The sequence below is a fragment of the Chaetodon trifascialis genome, chromosome 3 (assembly GCF_039877785.1).
Source record: "Chaetodon trifascialis isolate fChaTrf1 chromosome 3, fChaTrf1.hap1, whole genome shotgun sequence".
Classification (NCBI taxonomy): Eukaryota; Metazoa; Chordata; class Actinopteri; order Chaetodontiformes; family Chaetodontidae; genus Chaetodon; species Chaetodon trifascialis.
In genome coordinates this window covers 19,370,280-19,395,394 of record NC_092058.1, presented here as the reverse complement: position 1 = coordinate 19,395,394, position 25,115 = coordinate 19,370,280, and the positions used below count along the sequence as shown (strand labels likewise).

At 42.0% G+C, this 25,115-nt stretch overlaps 1 protein-coding gene across 4 annotated transcripts; it reads left to right on the top strand.

Moving 5' to 3' along the window:
• On the top strand, positions 1-25,115 carry srpk1b (SRSF protein kinase 1b). 4 transcript variants are annotated; one of them, XM_070958622.1, is made up of 16 exons: positions 1-67; positions 740-794; positions 16,110-16,237; positions 16,486-16,594; positions 16,888-16,975; positions 17,090-17,177; positions 19,315-19,421; positions 19,686-19,851; positions 20,565-20,590; positions 20,720-20,951; positions 21,105-21,530; positions 22,286-22,380; positions 22,555-22,662; positions 22,986-23,055; positions 23,211-23,303; positions 23,630-25,115. In XM_070958622.1, the coding sequence occupies exons 1-16, from the start codon at positions 55-57 to the stop codon at positions 23,812-23,814; spliced, it is 1,989 nt and encodes a 662-aa protein (XP_070814723.1). In that variant the 5' UTR covers positions 1-54; the 3' UTR covers positions 23,815-25,115. The 4 variants fall into 4 exon arrangements, with proteins under 4 accessions (XP_070814723.1, XP_070814722.1, XP_070814724.1 ...); XM_070958621.1 differs by lacking the exons at positions 1-67; positions 740-794 and adding an exon at positions 6,112-6,335; XM_070958623.1 differs by lacking the exons at positions 1-67; positions 740-794 and adding an exon at positions 10,482-10,967.

Sequence of the window (25,115 nt, the reverse complement as noted above, 5' to 3'; positions counted from 1 at the left end):
ACCGACATTTCCAACTGTTCGTGAACGCAGCTTTTCTCCTGAGTGGTTATCAGCATGGAAAGAAAAGGTAACGCTTTAACTTGCTATTCCTAAATGCTTTTTACACACAGCACAAGAAATACACACGCTTTTCTTCCAGACATTTCTCTGCCAAGTGAATTCTTCATAATGATTTTAACAGCTGTAACAAGCCACGTAACAGTTGATGAAAAGTAAAAGTACACCATGCGCTCTGCTGTGTGTGTATGTGTGTGTTAACGGTATGCTAGCTCTAGCCAACAGACTAGCATCTGATCGTGGACAAGTCTGCGCCAAAACTTTTATCCGCGTTAGAGGAAAAAATAAGATACAGCGTCCATAAAGCTGTTTATATATATGTATACAAGGACTCGGCACGATAATGGACAAAATGTGTGGGGTTCGCAGTCGACAGCACCACATTACTGTTAGCAGCTAACTTAAAATACCTCTTACATGGGACAACACACCGCCCAGGCCGGTTTACTTAGCCTGTCGGAGGGCTCTTACTTCGGCTACGTAACCTGCTAACTGTTAGCCACTCAGAGATGCTAATGTAACCCGTAACTACGGGGTTTTTACACCTGCTGCCCGGGGCACAACATGTTCTCCTCCAAAACCACGAAATAGCCGTTTCAGCTTTGAGCAACCACATAGTGTCTGCGTGGTTCGGGGTTAGTTATTGTGTTACATTTAATCTGTTTTCTCTCTACTTCTTTAGTACTCGCAATGCAAGCAAGGAAGAAAAGGACAAAGCCCAGGAAACCTGGCAAAAAGTAAGTTTAAGAGTTCTGCTTGTTTTCATATCGCTGTTTGCTTTCTCTGGCCTGTAAACAAAAAGCAGGGAAATCACAAATGAGAAGCGCTCAGCTGCATGTTCTCACCTAGCTCTAAACTTTCTCTTTATCATTTACCAAAATGAAATAGTGTGATATGCTTGTTAGTATGTGATAAGAGGGAGCGTTTGGTGGATGCAACGTCACAATGTAGCTGAAAGTTAGTGACTTGCAGCCCATTTGCATTATAGTTTAAGGCGTGCTAAAAATGACCACACAAAAGTACAAGAAGGACTTTGACCTTTGAGCACACAAATCCAATATTATGAATAGTAATGAAGTCATACTTGAGGGAATATTTGCTTGCACAGTGCTGTCAAGCACCTTTGGTGCTTGATTTGCTATAATTAGATCCACTCTGCAAATTACTCACAGTGGTCCTCTAAAGTGGACTAGAGTTGACATTTCAAGGTGAACAATAAAGAAAAAGTGAGTTGGAATCATTTTTTCCAAGTATATGTATAGTTACACGTGATGTACTGTGAACATCGTCTGAAGTTTCGAGGGCTGCATTGCAAGCAAGTGCAAGTATTTACATTTGGGTACTTGCTGATACTGAGTACTTAACAATACCATTACAGTTCTAATATGTTACACACACACACACCCATGCTCTGACCCACACAAATGCATGCACGTACACTAGAGGTGGGCAAAAATATCGATATGGCAATATATTGCGATACTTTGTCTTCCGATTCAATATCGATATTCAAAATTTGAATATCGATATTTTTTAATTAATAAATCATTTTTCAGACGGGTTGTAAGTCCAGTACGACTTCTGCGGGGTGTCGCTGTACCGCTACCTCAGTGCAAGGCACTCTTCTTCTTCTCTGTTTTTCCCCTGGCGGTTGCAGTGAGGAAGTGGAGCCAGAAAAAAACAAGCACGTATGGCTGGTAATGTTAAACTAGAGATGCCCTCGAACTTTAAGGCAGATGTTTGGAGGTACTTTGGATTCCAAAGGAAAGGAGAAACACACAGTGAGCTGGACAAAGAGTACACTCTTTGCAAACACTGTTTCGCTCCCATTAGATATTCGGGTAACACAACAAACCAGCAAATTCATTTAGTACGGCACCACCCCGACATATTAGCTCAGCTCATGTTGTTCATGCAAATATGTTGCAACTTGCACCTGTATAGTTACAATAAAATGGCATGGATAATTTGAATTACATTGTTTTGACTCCGATTGTCCCATTAATTATCACTATCATCTGATGTACATACAACTCGGATTTTAAGATGCATGATGCCTTTTACATTTTTCAGTGAACTATGTAGAATATCGCAATATATTGCAAAATTTGGATATCGCAATATCATATCATATCGTATCGTGACTCAAGTATCGTGATGCGCATCGTATCGTGAGGTCCTTGGCAATACCCACCCCTAACGTACACACTACGCAGATCGAGAGCAGTTACAGTGCAGTAGAGTGTTTTTTCCATGTCAGTGAACCATCTCTTGAAGTTTTCCTTCATTGTTTATGATGCCATGGTTCTCGCCTGTTTCTTTGGTCAAATGTCTGTGAAGCACAGTCACACATGATGCCAAGGCATCAGAGGAGCTCACTTTTTGGGTTAACTCCTCAAACGGAACCAGAGCAGAGTTTTTTTTTCCCTGAAGTGTCCACTGATGAGCAGTGAGATTGTCCAGGAGCTCTTATTTGGACTGACTAATTCCCAGTCCACTTGTGCTTGATGAGAGACTGATTTTGCTGTGGCAATATGAACACCATAACAACCCAAACAGTTGCACAAAATGGGCTGTGTCACTGTGTGAGTTAATTTAGTGATGTCTTCAAGATGTTAAATGTTATATCTGCCAAAAGATACAGCTGTAACAGTAATGTGTTGGGAACAAATATAGTAGCACTGCCAGTTCTGCCAGTACTTAATTTGGAGGTTATTACTTCTTGCTGAGTCCTAGAAAATACCAACAATGGATGCGCTGCAGCCAGCACCAAAACTTGTTTTAACAAGTCCAGGGTTGGGCTGCGTTCAAGAACTGAAAAGGGACGTCAAAACTGGCGTTTTTCCTTCCTTACTTGAAAGAGCTGCATGTTATTTTGCGATAAAAGAAAATCCAGCCAAAAAGAATTTCCAGTGGTTACACTTCAAATAAAAATGTCCACAGAAGAGCAGTACCACGCTTAATTATTGGAGCCTTTAGTGCCTGTGATGAAATAATGAAGGTATAAAACCACATGACATGCATTGACAGTTATTGATGACATTTCTATGGACTGGTGGCATGTTGCTTCTGTTCAGTTAGAATCTGTTAATATTTTCAGACTCTGTATATTGTTATTCTTATTGATGCTTGAAATACTTGAAATTTCAACTTAAGGTGCAATATATCAATTCCTGTGTGCAATATAGGAACCTATTCACTATCAAAACTCCAGTCAGGAGTACTATAATTCAATGTGCAATGTCAGCACTGATTGTTCATATTCATATCACTGTGCAATCCTATCAATGTGCAATCACATCAATCATATCAATGTGCAATGTTCATATCAATGTGCAATCACATCAATCATATCAATGTGCAATGTTCATATTAATGTGCAATATCAGTACTGTTTGTTCATATTTCATTATTCCTTGTTTTTATTGTTTGGTTTGGTATTTAATGTCCTTTTTACTGATGCCCTCTATGTTTGCTATCCACTTTTGCTGCTGTAATACCTGAAAAATCCCCTGTGGGTTAATAAAGGTATATCTTATCTTATCTTATCTTATCTTATCTTATCTTATCTTATCTTATCTTATCTTATCTTATCTTATCTTATCTTAAATACCTCATGCTAAATGTGGTCTGTAAAACAAAAATGAACAGGAGCAAACTGGACCTCAGATTTATTCTCACAATATCACAAACAATAACAACAAATAATTTGGGTTTTCTGACATTAATTAACCACATTGCTGCATTAAATTCCAATAGATGACAACACTGCCTGTAACTAAAAGCAAACAAAGAGACCAAAGAACAAAGTACCAGATTGAGTCAAATGAACCAGCCTCACACAAACCCACTGTGGCCTGTCCTCAGGTCACCTGCTTGTTATACCTGCAGAAACTTGATCGATGACCGTCAGATTCTGATGTGATTTTGTTTTGTGAGATGAGAAATTTTCTTCCATTTTAATTCTGCTCTCCTCTTTAGATTTCTTTCCTTATTTCACTCGTCTTTCTCATCAGCTATCCATTATTTTCTTCATTGACCACCACAGTATCGCCAACTACCGGTCGCTATTATCCCAGGTTTACAACCTTCTCTTTCTATTTCTCCACTTAACATTTCACAAGACTAGACTCAAGCTTCACCTGTTTGTGCTTCACTTTTTTCACATCCCTTCTAATGAACTAGCCATATTAGCATACTTCCATGCCTTTGTCCCTTTCATTTCCTCCTCTCTACCACCACACTAGTCCACTTACCCTTTTTGTCTTGACAGCTTTATTCTTGCGTAATTGTTCGACAGTCTTCAGTTACTTAACATGTATTCAACTGAACATGCAAAACATAAGTATTCAGACCCTGTGCTATGACATGTCAGATTTAGCTCAGGCACCTCCTACTTCTTTTGATATTCACCTTGATTGGAGCCCACCTGTATTAATTCCATTGATTGAACATGATTTGAAAAGGACACACCTGTCTTTATAAGGTCTCATGACTGACGATGTACATCAGAGCAAAACCCAAACCATGAGGTCAAAGGAACTGCCTGCATTCAAGGTACCTGAGGGCACAGTGGGCTCCATAATTTTTAAATGGAAGATGTTTGGAACAACATGGACTTTCGCTAGAGCTGGCCCTCCGACCAAACTGAGTAAATGGCAGAGAAGAGCCTCAGAAAAGGGAGGATGTTCACCTGAAGCTGAGTTCTACAGATCCTGTGTGGTGAGAGAAACTTTCTAAAGAACAACCATCACTGCAACTCTCCATCGATCTGGGCTTTGGGGCAGAGTGGCCAGACGAAAGCCTCTCCTCAATGAAAGACGCGTGAAAACTTGCATGCTGTTTGAGAAAAAGCACCTGAAGGACTTGCTGACTGAGAGATAAGGTTCTCTGTTCCAAAGAAACCAAGATGAAACTGTCTAGTTCTAAGCGTCATGTCTGGAGGAAACCAGGTACCGCTCATCAGCTGTGCAACAGCATCTCAGAGGTGAAGCACAGTGGTGGCAGCATCATGCTGTGGGGGTGTTTTTCAGCAGCAGGGACTGGGGGAGTGGCCCAGATTTGTACCCACTGGAACATATCTAGAGAGACCTGGAAATGGCTGTCCACTAAAGGTTCTCTTTAGGGCTGGGTACTGAAAGGTGATAGTTTTATGTCTTTAATCGAATTGCTTCAATAAGCCCAAGTCCCCATCCAACCTGACAGATCTTGAGAGAGTCTGCAGAGTTGAATGGCAATGCTTGTTGTGTCACACCCAAGAAGACTCATGGCTTTAAGCGCTGTCAGAGGTGCTTCAATGAAGTACCTAAGTGTCTGAATATTGGATGTTAATGTAATATTTCAGTTTTATCCTCTTTGAAAAATTTGCAAAAAACTAAATTCTAAAATCCTGTTTTTGCTTGTCATCATGGGGTAAAGAGTGTAGATTGATGAGGGGAAAAAATGAATATTAATGAATTGATTAAATCATTATAGCCTAAAGCTTCAACATCACAACATTTTAGAAGTGAAGTGGGTTGAATAATTGATTTCTTCATCATGGTCCCACTTTGTGATTCACTCAGGGTGGAAGAGCATGCAAAATAATAAAATGCAAAATATTTGTATTTATTTTCATGAGTCATAAGTGATATTTTCTTGTTTCCTTTGCCAGCCTTTTTAAAGTAAGTGATGACTATTACCACGTTATACAATAGCCTCAGAGAATACGCACGTTGGCCAAAGGTTATGCTTTTCTTTCAAAATAACTGAATGACTTAGACACAGCAGCCTCATCGCATCCTACATCAATACTCACAGCCATGAGGCTAATCTTTCCAGCTAGGCTACAGTTTCTCCTACTTGTTGTGGTGCAGTAATTTAAAGTTTATTCCAGGGTTGATTCAGAGCAGCAGTTTTCAGACTGTCATTGTAAAATGCTGACAGAAAATGCAGATTTTCTGTCCATAACCATCAAGCAAGTGGAGAGCAGCCAAGCATAAATCACCTCCCCTCACTCTCTCCCTCTCTTGCCCTCCCATCACGCTCCTTCCCTCCCACTCTCTCGTGTCAGTCGCTCTGTTTTGGCTGCTGAGCTGGTAGGACGCAGCAGCCACTTTTCAGTGGGAGAGGAGAGCAGACCTGGTCTGAGTGCTGCTCGCCTTTTGCCAAGTGTGGCTCAGTATAGAAAGGTGTGTAACAAAGCTTTGGCCTTGTGTCCTGTGGGTCATGTGGCTCCTGGACTGGATCTTCTCCATCAACACAGCTGTGGTGAAGCTAGCCAGTGGTCTAACATGCAAGTGAGTAGCGTAAGTTTTCTGTTTGTATTCATGTATGAGAGCGAGAGAGGAGGCCAGGGTGAAGGAAAATAGATGCAAAAGCGTTGTCTCGTGTTTGTGCTGCTTGTTGTATCTGTGATGGTGGGAGCTTTTCAGCGTAGTACTGTTTGTGTATGTATGTATGTGTTTGTGTGTGTGCCCCAGATGCCAGTTTACACAGAATTGGGCAGAATTACTGATGGGCTGATCCATTTTTCATTAAGGAGCAGTGGCTGGCTGTTGCTTTACAAGGTGCTTGACTACCTGTTTCATGTATTTTGCTTTGCAGTGTGTGTAAGAGAGCTAGAATAGGACTGATAATATTCCAGGTGGATTTGTGCTTCCAACTTTTGAAAGAGATTATCGCCCACCCTTTTACTGTATCTCTACATTACAATATCATATTTTCTTTGGCATTACTTCAGACATGAAACCACTTGTTTCTCTAACTTTCTATGCTTCAGGTGTAATTTTAGGACAAGATGCACTCAGGAGACTGAACAGGAATAGCCAGCATTGTAGAGTATTTACCAGCACAGTTGCTCCCTGTTGCATTTTGCTTTTATCTCTCCCTCTTCTCTCCCAGCCATAGCTGCAGTTCATTACATAACCCATCAAATCTTTTATCATCTGCAGCCCACTAAAGCTCTGTGCCCTTCTGTCTCTCAGTCTTGCTCTCTGTCCTCACCCTGCAGGTTAACGACTACCCTTCTTTCCCATCCCATCAGTTGACAGAAGTATTTTTGTGTGTGTGTTGACTCTGAAGGGGAATGGCAAATGGTAAATGGACTGTTTTTATGTAGTGCTTTTGTAGTCTGAAGACCACTCAAAGCGTTTTTTCAACAAAAGTCTGCATTCACGTTCACATTCGCTCATTATGAGTGTTATCCATTCACACACACTCACACACAGATGGCACAGCATTGGGAGCAATTTGTTGGTTTTCAGTGTCTTGCCCAAGGATATTTCGACATGTAAACTGCAGAGGCCAGGGATTGAACCACAGATCATCTGATAAGATCGCTGATCTGCGACGAGGCTGGTTGCTTCTGACAGTGAAGATATTTGGGTTTCCAGGCTTTGTGAAGGCATTTGTTTTTGTGACCTGAGTAAACCTACAGTGGTTTAACTGGTGCTGTTTGTGTATACAAAGATAGTGACATATTCAGGAACATTTCCCTCCTGTGCCATGGCAATGCAAGAATAGGTGGGGCAAGGGAAAGTCCAGCAGATGGTGGTAATGCAACACTTATGCATGCCAACAGCCATAAAAATAAGAGAAGACAACAATGATAGGGCACCTCTGGATGTACGCAGACACAAATCACAGATTCAAATTTGTCATCAGCAGAGTCGTGTGATTGGTTTGCTTGTTTCTTGTGAAAGTGTCTTTCATCAGACTGATGTAACCCTTTATGTGCTTGTCCCTCACAAAACAGCATTTTCCCTGAAACGTTGCTAAGTCTTGAGGTGGGAAAATGGCAGGACAGATTTCCCTGAGTATCAGTCCCTGCTCCCATTCATCCAAGACCCCATGCAGGAAATGTTCCTCAACATTTCAGGGATAGACTGCCTTCGTGAAACAGGATTTCGATGTATCCTCCAGAATTAATGTGCATATCACTGCATATGGAAAATAGCTGTCAGTGACAGGCATGAAAATAAAACCATGACACCTTGCATGATGTGCATACTTTCAGCAGGTGTTGGGGTGCTAAAGTGACAGTGCTGCAGCACACTGATTTACACTTTGTGTGCAATGCACCCTCAGTACAGTTACCTAGTGCGGTTTCATTCTGCTGCCCAGGCACTTAGCATTGATTTTATCTGGAGGAAGGGGAGGAAAAGGAGAGGAGGATGTCAACTTTTTGGCCACACTCCATCCCCAAGAGCTCTTTCTTCCTCTGTGCCCTTGTTTATTTTGCTCCCGAGATGTGATAGGGCTGGATGGGTGGAAACAAAACAGCCAGGAGAAACCAGGAGACACTGACACACTCTGTCATGTCAGATGTGAGCACAGGAGTGATGGAGATGTCAAGTGCTAGTGGTTCTGTATTAGATTTCAGCGCTCATTGGCACAGTCGCTTTCCTGTTGAGAAATGTGGCAGAGGCTGCAGCTAAACCAATTATTAGACTCTTTGTGTGCTGCAGTTTCAGAATCAGCTTACAAAAATGGTTTAAAGAGGTGTAAAGGTTGACTAGTTTTGTTATGGCAAAGCAAGAACTACGTCAAATGTTGGCAGTGGGATTGTTGTTGGACTTTGTGAGGCTGCAGTAAATCTTTGTGCACAGATGCAACATGGACGCTCTCCCTGTCACTTGATTTTCGCATTAGTGTCATTGAACATTGTATTACTTTATTTAGTGGTCAGTGAGTACTCAATTTTCTAATTTGACAATGAAATGTATCCGGCCCTTCATCATCTAGAAGAAAATTCAGATCGTCTTCTATTACTGGTGTCCCAAGAGTCTGAAGACACTTCAGAAGAGGAATTAGCTTGTGTTCCTGTGAAAAAAGCAAAGGTTTGATTTCTCTTTTAATTTTGCTATTTGATTAGTTTTTGGAAAATTATGAAAAACAAATTCCACTGGTTTCCAAGAGCTATCAAATAGACTTTTTTCCACAGCAAACATTTGATTTGTCCTAACAGGTAAAGCACAGGTGTAACTAATCACATTAACATTAACTTACAAACTTCTGAGTTGCTGCGTGTAAACACTGAGCCCAGCAGGTTGATCAGTAAACACCTCACATGTGCGCAGCGGTGGAGTTGTCAGACACACTGAATAAAATGTACGACTGACCCATTTAATCTTTTGGATTTTATTGCAGGCTTTCATGCTCTATGGATTCTTTTTACTATTACTCCAACATTTGGAGGTATGCTGACACTATCTGTTGCATGGTATTGGTGCATATGTGTGTATCTATGAAGTCTCTTCCACATATCTTTTAAAGACATACGGATGTTCTTGTGAGTACTAAGTATTTACATGAGCTAGTGCAGGAGAAGGTCTAGCTTGTCACTTTTTCACAAATGTGGACAATGGACTGGATTGACCAAATACTTTAGTTCGTTCAGCGCACCAGAGCATGTCTGCACCTGGTCCTTTGGTGCGCAGGTGCTGCTTATCTCTAAGAAGCTGCATGGCACTGTATTGATTCATTATCTAATTTGGTATCTTACATATCCCTGATAACACCTTGGTTAAGTAGATATCTTGCTGCTCCACTGCTAGAATGGCAAAAACCTCAGACATACTAATAATACTTTAATGACATATCACTGACGCAAGCATGAATGACTAACTCAGATTGGTATTGGTCCTCATAATAAGGAGTTTGGTGTCTGTGATTGGATCTGACTGAGGAGGTGTTTATTTAACTCTTCCTCATCTCAGACTCGAGAATGGATTGAACTCTGTAATGAGCAAAGAAAAGGAATGTAATCTGTGAAAGGGATTATGTGATTTAGCACTGATGGAAAAAGAAAAGTGATGATAAATTAAGTCAAGGCCACCATCAGAAATCACATGCAGCCCTCACCAACTCTTCTCACGTGTTTAAATTTAAATTTATTTTCTGAAATAAATCATTACACAAATGAAGTAAACTGTGATTTACTTGAGAGGGAGGTCAAAAATTTTGGTCACGTGCCTCCGGTAGTGCAGGGTTGTCCTCTGAAGCTTCTGCAGTGTGAAGCCAGCGATTGTGTACAGACTGAAAAACAAAAAATAGTAGCACAAGTTTAAAAAAAAAAATGCATTTAAAAAATTGACATGAATAATTAATCTGTTTTCATTCATCTAAGATTGTGAAGTAGAACATGGATCACCCACCACTTTAACATGAAGGGCAAGTCCTGCAGAGGCTGGGGTATTGTGCATGTACAACAAACAGAGTGGGTGGGTAGCATTGCTATTTTGGTGCATGAGAAAATGATGAGTGAAACATAGTTGGAATGGCAGGCGCATGAAATGAGGTGATGATGATGATGATGGACAGACAGAGGAGGGGCAGCAGGAATGGTGTTGTTTTGGACAGACAAGGGGGGGGGGGGCTGATGTCGTCCCTCACCTGCAATGCAGTGCTGGACTGCATCACCCAATCATCTCCCAGCTGTCAGTGAAGGGGGCCGGACCAGAGGCTGACGACAGCCAAGGAGAGTTCTCGGTCAGACAGAGAGAGAGAGAGAGAGAGAGAGAGGCAGAGAGAGGCAGAGAGAGAGAGAGAGAGAGAGAGACAAAGTGAGCGAGAGAGTCAGCGAGTGTGCAGTGGTGTCTTGTCCTCCAGGACTCAGCCTACAGCAGAGCCTCTGCATTTCTCTTCTTTCTCTTCTTCCTTCCCTGCCATCCTCTTTCTTCCTCATCTTCCTCTCTCCTGTTTGTCAGCCCCTTCCTCTATCATTTCTGCTTTTCAGTTATCAGCACTCATCGCACTGTCCTGCTCCTCCACTCTACTTTTCACTCTCCATCCCTCACCTTTTCTTTCTTTTTGGGCTTCTTTGCTTTTTTTTCTCCTGGCGGATGGAGTGAGAGGGTTTTTTTAACACCTGTGCTCTCTCCTGTCCTCCTTCCTCCATCACGTCCCATGGGCATCCGTGCATCTTGCAGGTAAGAGCAGGATCTGTGTGTGTGAGTGTGGGCAGTCGTGATGACCACAGAGTGAGGTTGACTCGAGACAGCTCCAGGTGTTTCAAGTGTTGCAGAAGTCCTTGAAGTATGCTGCGTTTTGTTCATCTGCATGTTGTCTGGCCTTTCGAGGACACTGAACTGTCTCTGTCCAGCTGTCTATGTACTGCAGCACTTGCCGGGTTCAAAATCCTGTAATTTTTATGTCATAGGGCTGTGCAATATGATCAAACTCTCATATCCTGATATCGGTCATTTCATGTCCAAAAATTGATACATCACGATGCAGCACATTTTCTGAAATTCAATGAAAACAGAAAAAAGCTAAGCCCTATTTCCTGTTACATTTTGAATTAAATACTTGATAAATAAATGCTCCTTACTTATATTTGATCACTTTTCTCCTTTTCTTTATAACGTTTGTGCAAGTTTTCAGTTAAGTATGTTTGACATGATTCTTGCGCAGTTGGTGAAAGAGGACGGTGGTGTTTCAGTCTGTTGTGCGACCTTTCCTCTGCATAATTTGCAAAGAAAACGGTTTTCTGGTCTGTTGCAGAGTTTTCAGATCTAAACCTCGTCAGTGCAACAGAAGTAGCCCCTCTATTAGGTACGAGCTCCTTGTTGGTTGGATTTACCACTTTTTGTGTCATCTTCATTCTCCTCCATGTTTGTTTTGCCTTCATGCAGATTTCCTGCCTGCATCCCTGCCGTGCAAAATATATTGTCTGAAAGCGTGTGATTTGTGACTCAATGGAATATTCATTAGACCATAATGTATGAGCATTTTTCTGTCCTCACATGATATATATAGTCATATCGCACTGTACTATTTGCTAAATATTTTTGTATTTCTGCTGTTTTCTCTCATGTAGACGTTGTCCCTCTAACCTCCACCGTTCTGTTCCTCCATCTCTTTTTTTGCTCTTTATTCACTGAGAATAGTGCTCATTTGGCCGCTATGTTTAGATCTAGTCCTCGTCCTGTAATGGAAAAGTCCCTCTTATTTTCAGTGAATTCTAGCCAACAAAACAGCTTTGGCCATTTTTACTAAAAAAAATGTTGGTCAAATAAAATCTTCTTTTCCTTTTTTATTCAAGACCAGGTGTTTTAACCTCTTCATATATATCCACCAAAGCCAGGTCACAACAATGTGCAGCGTAATAGAGATTAAATAGAGATTATCTTCATTTTTTTAAAACTTTTCCCATTTTTCCCTCTAATATTAAATCTCTTGTTGTCTTCTTCTTATTCACTGCAGTTATCATTAGCTTGTGTGTGGGGGGAGTGTGTGTTAGTATTTGAGACACAGCAAGCAGGAAAGCAAGTGGAAGCCGTTGAGATGAGCGGAGATTGACCTAGGTAGTGTTTCACTGGATTTCTGCACTGTGTGTATGTATGCAAGTAAATGAACAGATGTAGTGTTGTTTCGCCTTTGCTGCACAGTGTGTGGGCCGACAGTGTTCTTGCAAAAAAGTGCTGAAATTGCTTAAGCCACAATCACAGTCCAGCCAAGAAGAAGACCGAAGGCAGCACATTCGTTTTTAAGTAATGGTAACGCTGCAGTTAATTACAGTACAATTTGCAAGCCCAAAACATTGAAGCAGTTTTGGTGTCTGCTTGCTTAAATGCTGCTCCCCAGACCCAGACAATTTGTTGGCTGAAAACGTTTTAAGCAAATGAAAAATTGTGGGTATGCCCACTCCAGTCACACCTTTTCTTATGAAGAACTGAGAGAAAAATCTCACAGCAGATGGGTGAATATGAAGAATAAACATCACAGAATGAATAATAATTCAAGTCTTGTCTCCGAGGAGGATGCTCTCTAGAAATGAGCGTTCCAACATGACTGGTATTTGAATTATTGCAGATACATCTCAGATGCAGTGTACATGTTGGCAGATTTGCTAGCAGAAATTGCAGCACTGGCACTTTATGTTTCACTGGCTGCATTTATAGAAAGTTTCCTGTCAAAAACCCTGAATTGCCGAGGCTCCAAAGAAAAACCTTGGACTTTTTTGAAACCAACCCCTTTGTTGTGAAAATAGTAAAGGACCTATTTTATTAATTAACGTCTGCACCTCTGACTTCAGCTCAACATTAGTTAATTACCTTTTTCCCCCTCAGGAACAGTAACAAACAGTTGAGTTCTGCAGGCGGCTGAGCATGACACAGCTCTGTAAGCATGTTTTTACTGAGATGCATCCAAAGTGCTCCTTCTGCTCAGACTTAAGCCAATGAACTGATTAGCTAGTCATATTAATCCTCATGACGTTAACAATGTTTTTGGGAGCAGATCTCAACAAAGTATCATCAGCCAGAAGCAATCAAACCCTTTTTTTGCCTCCACTGTCAAATTCAAATTAAAGCTATGACTGTAAATGCATTAAACAGAGGATATGTGCCAAAGTCATCTGCTTAGACCCTCTCAGAGCTTAAGAGATCATATGCGACTTGCTTTAATTAGCTCCAAATCCTCCTCAGTACCACCTTGTGTTTGCTGTTTGACTCAGGAACACCAAGTCCAAATGTATAGCACGCAGGACTGATGTGCTCTGCAAATGGCTCTGACTGTTTGTGTGTTAGACTGCCGTCTCATTATTTCAGGCTTGAAATGGTGGGAAGAAAAGATGATGTTGCTTGTGAGGGCGAACATCTGTCTGCACTGCATGCAGAGATCAGGATTTCTCGCTGTTAGCTGTTCTTACCTCCACAGTGCGCCGTGATCAGCGGTCTGCTGTGATGCAGAGAAAAGCACCAGTATTTTTTTTAACGATACCCAGAATTATTATCTTGTTTTTTTATGGTCATTTACTGCGTGGAAGGACTGGATGAATGTGTATGATGCCCTGGGTCATCTGTCCATGCCACTGATATAACTGACAGAACTTTGGAAATGATGCATTATTAATGTGCTATTCTTAAAATTGGACTGATTGGCGGACACGAGATAGCTGTTACTGATTGGTTCAAAGGTGTGGACGTTCTTCATTGTTGTTATATGACGTGTTTGTTTCGCTGTGGTTGGAGTCAGTGAGATGGTGAAGTCTCTTCTTTCAGCACCATGGACAGCACCAAGAGTGGAGTCAGTCTAACAAACTAAAAGCTCTTCAGTTTATCCAGAAACAAGTCATTTGGTTCATAAATCCTGCAACAAAGAACACGTGATGATGTGGGATGATAATTTGCTTCAGGTCGGGCATGTCGTGTTGCCAGGTAATAGTGCAGCTGCATCAGGTGGATGCTCTCCTCTGGAGTGCTGGTTGTAGTTACATGCTGCACCTTCACAGCCTGTCTTTTGTTGTACATGTTTGTAAAATGTCTTTTCATGGGAACAAACATGGTCTCTGTCACTCTCCAATGAGCTGTTTTAAATGAACAACTGGAGGAATGGTTTTAATAATTTATTCCGCCATGTTTAGATTCATATAACACAGTATGCTCATTTAAGCATCGTGGAATCACCATCAGTTATTCAACAATACGATTAATGTTTAATGATATTAGGTCTTGGTTGAAAGAGTTTAATACTGTTTGGTTTTGTGGCGATGCTCCAGCCTCAGTAGGTAGGTTTGAAGAAAAATATGTTTAATAACACTTCAAAGCTGAAGGACCATGAACTGAGTTAAAGTTAGTGTGTAGAAGAAGAAAAGTGATGTTGTGTTTTCTACATATAGTAAATTTAGAAGTAGAAAAAAGACATTTAAAGCAAATTTTGGGATATAAACCCTCAGATTTTATAGGCCATAGTGAAGAATAATGAAGCTTTAGTGCTCTTTTGAAATCAGGGAGATAGTTGTTAAAATGTGTCAGTTTGCTCCCTGAGTTTAAGCTGCTGTTTTCTGACTTTAGACTTAAGAGTCTCAAGCCAGGAGAGGACGAGGTGAGAGACGATTTCAAGATGTCCCACTCTGCAGCAGCTGTCCTAACCAGGACACTGAGCTGGTCTCATCCCCTTCAGTACTGTGATGTTTCTGTGTCCTACACAGACGAACAGTGACTCTGTAACAGGCTTTCTGAGGTCACATGGTGCATAAACCTGCGTGCACAACGTCATCGTTTTCCAAAAATACATCAATTAGCCTGTCAAAGATAAAATGTAGCTCTATGTATGTATGTATGTATGTATGTATTAATCATACATGCAATTTGGGACTTTGGCACTCGACTGATAAATCATTGTAATGGATTTACCAACACTGGGTGATCATGATGTTCCTGTCAGGCTTTTTAGGTTTCAGTGTTTAGAAATCTTCCAAATAAACACTCGACCACTTTGTCTCCCTTACTTGTGAGCCACTAGGATGCTCCTTTCATACCCAATCATGATACTATCACCTGTTACCGATGAGCCTGTTTACCTGTGGAATGTTCCAAACAGGTGTTTTTGGAGCATTCCACATCTTTCCCAGTCTTTAGCTGCTCCTGTCCCAACATGTTTGAAACGTGTTGCTGCATCAAATTCAGAATAAGCAGATATTTACAAAAATCACTGAAGCTGAAGAGGTCAAACATTAAACATATTGTCTTTTGTGCTGTTGTGTTTTATTATTTAATTGATGTTTTTTCTGCCAAGACAGAGTTACTGTGATTAATAGACATTAGTTTTTGGTTTTGCCATGTAAATTGTCCTTGTATCAGTGACAGATACTAATTGATCTTCAGTGTTAATGACCTGGTGTAGCTGTCCTGATCCTGGTATCAGTCTCCCAGCTGAGGCACTCTCCATAACCATGAAAGCAGCTTTTATTTTTTAATAAAGTGCTCATTCTCTATTATTTCTCACTGCTTTCCTCTCTGTCCCTTTATGCTTATATGACTCTTATGTCAGTACAGATATATGAAACAGATCACTGTTGTACTTTTGGTGAAATACGAATTCATCATTTTCCACTAAAGCGCTTATGAGTTTCTCTGGATGAAACCACACTGTGAGCTTTTTGATGAAATGCCTCATCTCTGAAAATGACATATTATGGAAACTACATTCTCAATTGTTCTGACGTCTTTCCCCCCTTTCCTCTCATCATTCTCCATCCCTTTGCACTTCCTTCCTTCCTCCCTGTCTCTTACAATCCTGTCATGTCTTTTTAATTCCTTCCCTCTCTGTTTCTCATCCCCTCTCAGACCAGAGCCTCATGGTCGTGGAGGCGGCTCTCAGCCAGGTCAGGCAGACTCTCCGCTCCCAGAGCAGGATGAGGAGATCCTGGGCTCTGATGATGACGAGCAGGAGGACCCCAATGACTACTGCAGGGGTAGGGCGTCTCACACGTTTGTTTGGCGGAGACAAAGTATTAGAGCACTGACAGCAGTACTTTTTATAATATTGGCATATATTTTAGCAATAAAACGCATATTGGATGAAACATGATTTAATATCTAATTATTATCTGTGTGCATATTTATGAATGTGATTATCGTTTTCTTTCAATCTATCATACTCACACACTCAACATATAATCTTTAAACAACGTTGAGCCTGTCTGCATCTTTCTTTGGTCAGGTGGGTATCACCATGTGAAGATTGGAGATCTGTTCAACGGGAGATACCATGTGATCCGTAAGCTGGGCTGGGGGCACTTCTCCACTGTGTGGCTGGCCTGGGACATCCAGTAAGTTCAGCTTACTTGAATATGTGACATTCAGACGTTGATGTGCAGATTTGCAGATGTCATGAGTGGATTTCACCAAACCACAGCTGCTTCAAAAGTGCAGTGAAGTGTGCTGTAACACTTCCAGAAAAGAAGGTGCTAGAAGAGAGTCAGTATGCATGTTTGAGGATATGATTGTCCACGTTGAGGGACAGGAACATCAGACATGTCACCTACTCTGTATAGGAATTTCTAGGAAATTCTTGTGCTTGTGATGAGTGAAACCACTGATTTTATATGTGTGTGTGTTTCAGGGAGAAGCGCTTTGTGGCCATGAAGGTTGTGAAAAGTGCTGAACATTACACAGAGACCGCTCTGGATGAGATCAAGCTGCTCAAATCTGTGAGTCACACAAGTCATCATGACAGAAATATTTCCACAGTGACTCATTCTGCAGTGCCCACAACTTTCACAACCGTGTGTGTGTTTGTGTTTGTGTTTGTGTTTCTTTTCCAGGTGAGAAACACGGATCCCGCTGACCCCAACAGAGAGAAGGTGGTGCAGCTTCTAGACGACTTCAAAATCTCTGGCATGAATGGGACTCGTATCCTCTACTGAGAAAGTCCACTTTTCAGTTCATTTTATATACAATCTTATTTTTCACATTTGAGTGTTAATGATAGTTACAGCTTTTGCAAAGTGATATCTTGTTTATAATAAATCACTAGCAAAACCTAGTAGACAGCTGGACTGTGAATGCGCAACATGTTGTATTGTGGCCAGATTGTTACAGTCAGTTTAATATGAAATCCAGCATATTCAGTGTTTATCTGCAATTTCCTGTTGTGGTCCCAGTAATATTTGCTCTTAAAGTTTACTGAAATAGCACATCACATGACGTAGTAAAGCTACATATGAGTCAGAGAATGTTAGAAAAAGTTGCAGTGCCAGTATTTTCCACTCTGATTTGAAAGAGATGTACTGTGATCTATCTAATGATTAACTCCCCACGCTCTTTCATTCATTTCTGTCTTTGGGATGTCTCTCGATTGTCTGTGACTCACTCTATATTGAATTTTTTGTCAGACTGATTGGTATGTGGGGTGCTTTAGCTGTGTATTCTCTCAGCACATTGAGTGCTGCTTTCTCTCCATCTTTGCTTTATGCTGGACTGTTACGTTGCGTATCCATCGTCTCTGCTTCTCACGGCGCAGGTTTTATGTTGCTTTCCAGTTTAATTCCCTCAGTGTGAATCTATTGTGTGTTTTACTGCCTCTGTGTCATCTGTGCACACGTGTTATAGCTGTAGAGAGCTGCACCTACACTCAGAGAATCTGTAGTTATGACACATAAAGAGCAATGATCAGGTGGTGCGGTGTCAGTCAGGGACAGACTATACATAAACATACATTTATATACATTTTACAGCCTGTTTAAAAATGTTTCTGACTGTGCTTGCCAATAGTTAACTTTGTAGAGGGTTTTCCATCGCTCTGTGAAGGAAGGGAACAGCACGACAACAGCAACTTAAATGCTTGGCGTCCTTCCATTTTCCCTTCCCTACTGTTGCTGTCTGAGTGTGATGGATTGGACATGCTGATTACATTCATTCCAGGCCAAATAGCTGCTTCAGTGTCAAACATCCAAGGATAAGACTGCATCACCTCAGGCCAGACATTAATTTAGCTCATCCTTGTTATTGTGCTTGAAGGCCACATGTGTCGACATTACTTTTAAAGATTAACATATCTCAGCCAGACAATTACTGAGTTTGAATACAAACAGCAGTGACGGGATACGATTTGAGTGCCAGTCATTTTGCTGTCCACAGTCCCCAGCATTTTATTACAGCCCCAGATTCACACACTGCGCCACTATTCGTGGATCACAGATGTTCATCTGGCGATAGGCTAGCTGTGTGCTTTGGCACGTCTTTAAGTGTGACAGCCCCCGATGTATTGACACTGTCTCTCCCACGCTGTGCAGTCTACAGCTGTGTGTTCAGGCAACATGCCTGGACATCGTCTGGAAAATGAAGCTAACTCTGGATTTGTATGCTGAAGGATTGTTCATAGTCATGGATGGACTTTATGGGGTTATTGAAGCCACTTGTATGAGCCAGGAGAAGGTAGGGGAAAGGACTTAGTGATGTTAATTCATCATTTCTTCCATTTGGTGATTTGTTAGTTTTTATCAAGGGGGATGGCCCAATAGGAGCACGATCATAGAAATATTCTGAACAATATAGTATAGAATTGAGTATTTATAGTCTGTGGTTGAGCAAATATTATTGATCCAAGATAAAACTGACAGAAGGGCGAGAAGGAGAGACAAACAGACCATCACAATCTATCTGCTGCCTTAGCACCCAGAACAGCACCATTGATTTATCAATAAACAGCCCAGCTAGGCTGCTGGTATTTCAGAGCTGTGGTCGGGACCATAGATTCTAACTTGCACAAACCTCAGTCAGATAAAGGATCAATGAGTCGGGAAGACTAGACTAACATGTTTGAGGAAGCAACCCCTCTGCTGCTGCACTCTCTCTGCTACTAGGAGATGGAGAGGTGGCGTTTAACAAGAAGGATGCATTTTGATCATTTTGCCTACATCCCCTCAGATTACCTACTGATTGTACCAAATAGTGTCAGTCAGCATCAGAGTTAAACTTCGCAAAAGTTTGTGTACTTTTTAAACCAGCTGTCCCACAGAAAGTCGTCCTTGACCTTGTATATCATCAGATGTGTGTATGGTATTTGAGGTACTGGGATATCACCTACTGAAGTGGATCATCAAGTCGAACTATCAAGGCCTGCCCCTACCCTGTGTGAAAAGCATCATACAACAGGTACTGGACAGCTACACAGAAACAACCTGTCTTTACAGTATCCATTACTGTTGTTATTATTTGGGAAAATGATGCATGTTTCGGTTTGAGTGAAGTATCAGAGTTGCCTGTTTTTTTTTGTTTTTTTGTTTAATCAAGCCAGAGACTCATCAGAAGTGTTCGGCTCATTCAGGTGTGAGATCTCAGAGCCCCTGATGGGTGGAGAAGGATGTGAATGACTCAGAACAGCCTTTTTTCTGATGCTCCGACTTCTCTCCATCGCAGGTCCTGCAGGGTTTAGACTACCTGCACACCAAGTGTAAGATCATCCACACAGACATCAAACCAGAGAACATCCTGCTGACTGTCAACGAGCCCTACATCAAGAAAATGGCTGCGGAAGCTACGCAGTGGCAGAAGGCTGGCGCTGCACCTCCCTCTGGTTCTGCAGGTCACAACCTTTCTTTTCTCAGCGCTCCACTAAGCAGCTTTTTTGTAGTTTGATCGCCATGTTGCTGACAACAAACAGGTCTGCTGGTCCAGTGCCTTTCAGTGTTTGAATGATACGTTAGTTAATTAAATGTACTGTGAATGTGAGCCATTGCTCTCAGTTATTGCCATTAACACAACTAACTGATGCAGTCATTAATGTTTTTAATCGAACTTGATTTTAAGATTGGATTGTCAAGAGGCACAGAGCATTTTCCAGCTCTGTGCTATAATCCTCCTGTGTGTGTGTGTGTGTGTGTGTGTGTGTGTGTGTGTGTGTGTGTGTGTGTGTGTGTGTGTGTGTGTGTGTGTGTGTGTGTGTGTGTGTGTGTGTGTGTGTGTGTGTGTGTGTGTGTGTGTTAGCGTATTCTGAACGTTAGCGTTCAGAAACTTGTGGGTTTTGACTTTAAAGCATGCAAAGCTTTCTAATAAAAGAGGAGCGCTCAGCTGTGTGTCAGTATGAGTCAGCACTGGATTGCTTATGGAAATTACCAGCTTGCTCAGAGGAGTGTGTGACTCCCGCTGAGTCTGGTGAGCTGCAGAGACAGTCTATTAGTACGGCTTGGTGTGAATCAACTCATCCACCCGAACAGAATACTAATTATAATGAGGCGAAGGATATGTCACATGTGTCGTCCATTAATGCAATCCCCTGATATTTCCTGTCTCCTACAGTGAGCACAGCCCCAGCACCCAAACCAGTAAGTTATAAATATATATACATTTTTGTTTTTTGTTTTTTACTGTATCTAGTCACATGAGGAGAAAATGCATTTGGAATCAACACATTTTCCTTTTACTCCCTCGGTCCTCTTGTTCCCTTTACCAAGACGGCCAAAATGTCAAAGAACAAAAAGAAGAAAATGAAGAAGAAGCAAAAGAAGCAGGCGGAGATGCTGGAGAAGAGGATCCAGGAGATGGAGGGAGGAGCAACACCTGAAGGGGGAGAAGAGGAGGATGACGAGGAGACGACGACGACAGAGACCACAGAAGACACAGCTTCCTCAGCCACCCTCTCTATGTCTGCCACCCTGCAAGACATCGCCAGTCACACTATCACAGGTGAATCATCCTAGTTGAGATGTGTTTAGTGAATTATTGGTTTAAAAAAATGAGAATAGATGACATCCAGTGGCATGTGACCTCAATCAAAGGGTCAAGTTTGGGCCGTAAGAGTCTCATTCATTAGAAAATCCACACTCTGCTTTGCCACAGACTCCACTCCTGACGAGCAGCCCCAGCAGCTGCCAGAGGTAAATGAACAGAAGGAGAATGCAGCTGAAGAGGAGAACAGGATGGAGGTGAACTGCAATGGCCACGCCTCCACACCGGAGAGCGAGAGCAGCCTGGAGGCACAAGGGACCAAGCAGTCGACGGAGGAGCAGGAGGACCATCTGAATGCAAATCGACCAGAGAGTAACAAGGAGAGTAAGGACACATTAAGTAACAAGGAAGAGTATCAGACCTGTAACGGTTCGCCCAGGCACCCAGACAACAACATGCAGCAGCTCCCTGCCACTCTCAGCCCAGACTCTGTCACTGTGGAGCTAAAGGAGGGAGAAAAGGAGGAGAAGAAGGAGGAGGAGATGGACACTCGAGAGGAAACCAAAAGAGACGATGACAAGGAAGACGGCCAGAATGGTTAGTCACTGTGTGTGTGTGTGTGTGTGTGTGTGTGTGTGTGTGTGTGTGTGTGTGTGTGTGTGTGTGTGTGTGTGTGTGTGTGTGTGTGTGTGTGTGTGTGTGTGTGTGTGTGTGTGTGTGTGTGTGTGTGTGTGTGTGTGTGTGTGTGTGTGTGTGTGGAATACATAGTATGTTTGCACAACAATCTGCTGTCACATTTAATAGCAATAACAACAATAACGTGCAGACTGGTATAAATCAGAATTGGCCTGAACTTGCACGTAAACACAACATGCATTACAATGAGGAACAAACCTTCGGTGCAGTTTTCAGTTTTCACTGGAGTGGCACAGTAAGCGTGGGCTGCTCAGTATTCAGTGGGAGCTGGAGGTGAACAGGCGGCATCAGAAAGGTTGTGCTAGTCAGGCTAATACATATTGATTATCCCCGCACACTCTAACAACCTCCGCGAAGCAGTGACCTCAATGACACCCTGTCTTGTAAATATATATGATGTTAAATAAACCCTCCACCGCAAACTTTCATACCTGCTGCAGTAGCAGCCTCCGTTGTGAGTGTGAATTTATCATCAGCAACATGCAAACTCAGAAGTCGTCATGTTTAATGTGATCCTGAGTTTTATTCTCAGGATAACCCAGTCCATTCTTGAGTGCTCTGTTGTCTTAGATCATCTAGGTTGTCCCCTCAGGTGTCTCAATTTTTCTACCATTCCTCCCTCTGCTTCTCTACCTCCTCCTCCTCCTCTCTAACAGGAGCATCAAGCAGTATGTTAGTAAACCCTCTGGAGCCTGTTAATGCTGACAAGCTGCAGGTGAAGATTGCTGACTTAGGCAATGCCTGCTGGGTGGTGAGTGCAGCTATATATCAGCACTTTTTCAATGAGGGACTCTTGTTGGGATATTAAAAGTCCTCTGTGAAGTTGATCTGTGCTTTAGATCTGACCTTTAAACCTGGCCTAACTCAAACAGCCGCACTCTGTAAACACCAGCTCAGCTCAGACTTTTCTCTCTTCTTCTCTCAGCACAAACATTTCACAGATGACATTCAGACGCGACAGTATCGTTCCCTTGAGGTGCTGACAGGAGCCGGCTACAGCACACCAGCAGACATCTGGAGCACAGCCTGCATGGTAAAACACTCATGCACACAGTCCCAAACTCTCTGAGCACCTGTCACCATAAGGAGCTGGTCATTAACACTGGCTGGAAACACAAAGTGTGAATGTATCTCAGCTCTTTAAGGTAGCCTGTAGAGTTTTTATGGAGCATAGTATTCAGTTCAACAACTTCACAGGGTCCACACAATAGAATGAATGCAGACCCTAAAAAAATTGAAGATGAGATTGACACAATCTCACATGCTTTAAGAAAAAGAATGACAACTGACTCAGTGACTTGTGTTTGATTAAACCGCAGACTGCTGGTTATTGAATATGTCTGGTTTTGTCCTCAGGCCTTCGAGCTTGCCACTGGAGATTATCTGTTTGAGCCCCACTCTGGAGAAGACTACTCCAGAGATGAAGGTTAGTGTTGGCTTCCCCTGAGACATCTGTCCCCGAAACATCAGGTTTTATTATAGTGTAAATGCTCTAGAGTCCAGCACTTCATCTATTGGAATGGGTCTGTTTACCTTAGCGCTTCATCAGCTGTTTTTGTGTGTTTGTCCACCTCCCTGTAGATCACATAGCGCTAATCATCGAGCTGCTGGGTAAAGTTCCTCGGAAGCTGATCTTGGCAGGCAAATACTCCAAGGAGTTTTTCACCAAGAAAGGTAAACACACCCGCCTGGCGACCAGCTGTGTGCTGCAGCTAAATCCAGTTCATCTCTCAGAATATGCTCAGGTATTTGGTGCAAAAGATACTATTTCAGACTGAGCACCTGATGGCTCAGGGGAACAGCCATCTGCTCCGTCAGATGAGAGAATTTGCAAATTAGATTTGGTGCAGCTATTTCCAGTTCAGAGGTGGTGCAGTGGATTTATTCAAGCATCCAACTCTTACACATTATACAACGTCATTTATAAGGTATATAATACCTCTAATATGTAACAGGCTAATAGCTACTGTCATTTTTTTTAATTGAATCTTTTCTCCCAGGCGACCTGCGTCACATCACCAAGCTGAAGCCGTGGGGTTTATTCGATGTGTTGGTAGAAAAGTACGAGTGGTCCAAAGACGAGGCGCACTCCTTCAGTAGCTTCCTGCTGCCCATGCTGGACCTGGTGCCTGAAAGGAGGGCCACAGCGGCCCAGTGCCTCTCCCATCCATGGCTCGCATCCTAGAGGCCACCCGTGCACACCTCCACCCTCCATATTGTGAAAGGATAAATTAGGTTTTGAAGATCCTGGGCCTGAAACATACAGTAAACAAACATATATATGTCTGCGAGACCCTGTGACTGCATTGTGCCTGCATCCTCCTGTCATGGCTCTGAGGCGACCTACACACACACCTCCATGAATACAATAAAAAGACAGAATGCTGCTGACTCTTTGGCCTGATTTGGATTACACTGGTGATAGAAGGAACGCTTGGTCCTCTCCCTATATTTATGACTTTTTTTTCTTTTTTTTTTACTGGCTGCGTAGGACTTATCGACCTTGCTCTCTTTTTTTTCTGTCTCCAACTCTTTCTGCACCACATTATTCTCTATTTTTAGCTGTAGATAATGGACTCTGTCGGATTTAAAGTGAAGTTGCACTTCAGGCAGGATGTTAACAGACATGAAAATTGCCATCAAAACCACATACTGTTGAGGGAATTAATAAGCCAAATCTGTCTCTTGTTTGCTGGTCATCATGTCAGCTGTGCCAGCTTTTATGCCTTTGGCTGTCAAACGTGTGCCCAGTGCTCAGAATTAATAACAGCATAATGCTAACAGACATGATGAGAGACAGGAACATTCTTAGCTTTATCGTAAAAAAAAACCTTTTGTACATTTGTATTCAGGCTGAACTACGTGGTTAGAAAGCAGAAATTTCATACATTTTAAACTTGTGCACCACGTCTGAAGAGACTCATCTGAAATCAAACATTTTCAGGAAACTAATCGATGATTTTCCAAGTGTCATTGTTAGTTTCAGCATTGTCTCATGTCTTAAAAAAAGCACTCAGTACAATATAATGTGAAAAAGATTCAGATTCCTTCTCTACTTCATGCACAAGTTGGCGGAAGACACCTTCATGCTGTTTCATACCTGGATCGCTTCGTGTACCATTTCTCACCCGAACAGTCAAATCAAACGAGATGTGCAGAGTGCAGTGCAGTGTACCAAAGAGTTGGCCTTTACGCTCTCCCTCTGCACAGAAGACACTGTCAGCAGTGCAGATTGAAGGCACGAGCTGAAAGGTTCGAGCTTTTTTCCTTCTCAAATGTTCACGTGACGTCGAGTTGTGTGAAAATGGTTTGTTTTGAGTGCGCCGCACATGAAGGTGTTGATTTGAAAGTAACAGATTGTACTAAAAACATGCTGTAATAACGCTTCAGAAAAACATTTTTTTCTACAGTCTTGTCTCCTGTCCATGTTTTCCCTCTTAATTTGATCTTTTTTCTGTAGGTAATAATAAACATTTTTCAAAATCT

Excerpts from the sequence above, each read along its gene's own strand:
- srpk1b (XM_070958621.1), top strand. The coding sequence starts at position 6,265 with ATGTGGCTCCTGGACTGGATCTTCTCCATCAACACAGCTGTGGTGAAG. Across the intron at positions 19,852-20,564 it reads ACCTCCCTCTGGTTCTGCAG|TGAGCACAGCCCCAGCACCC; the intron begins GTCACAACCTTT and ends TGTCTCCTACAG. Across the intron at positions 23,056-23,210 it reads AGACTACTCCAGAGATGAAG|ATCACATAGCGCTAATCATC; the intron begins GTTAGTGTTGGC and ends ACCTCCCTGTAG.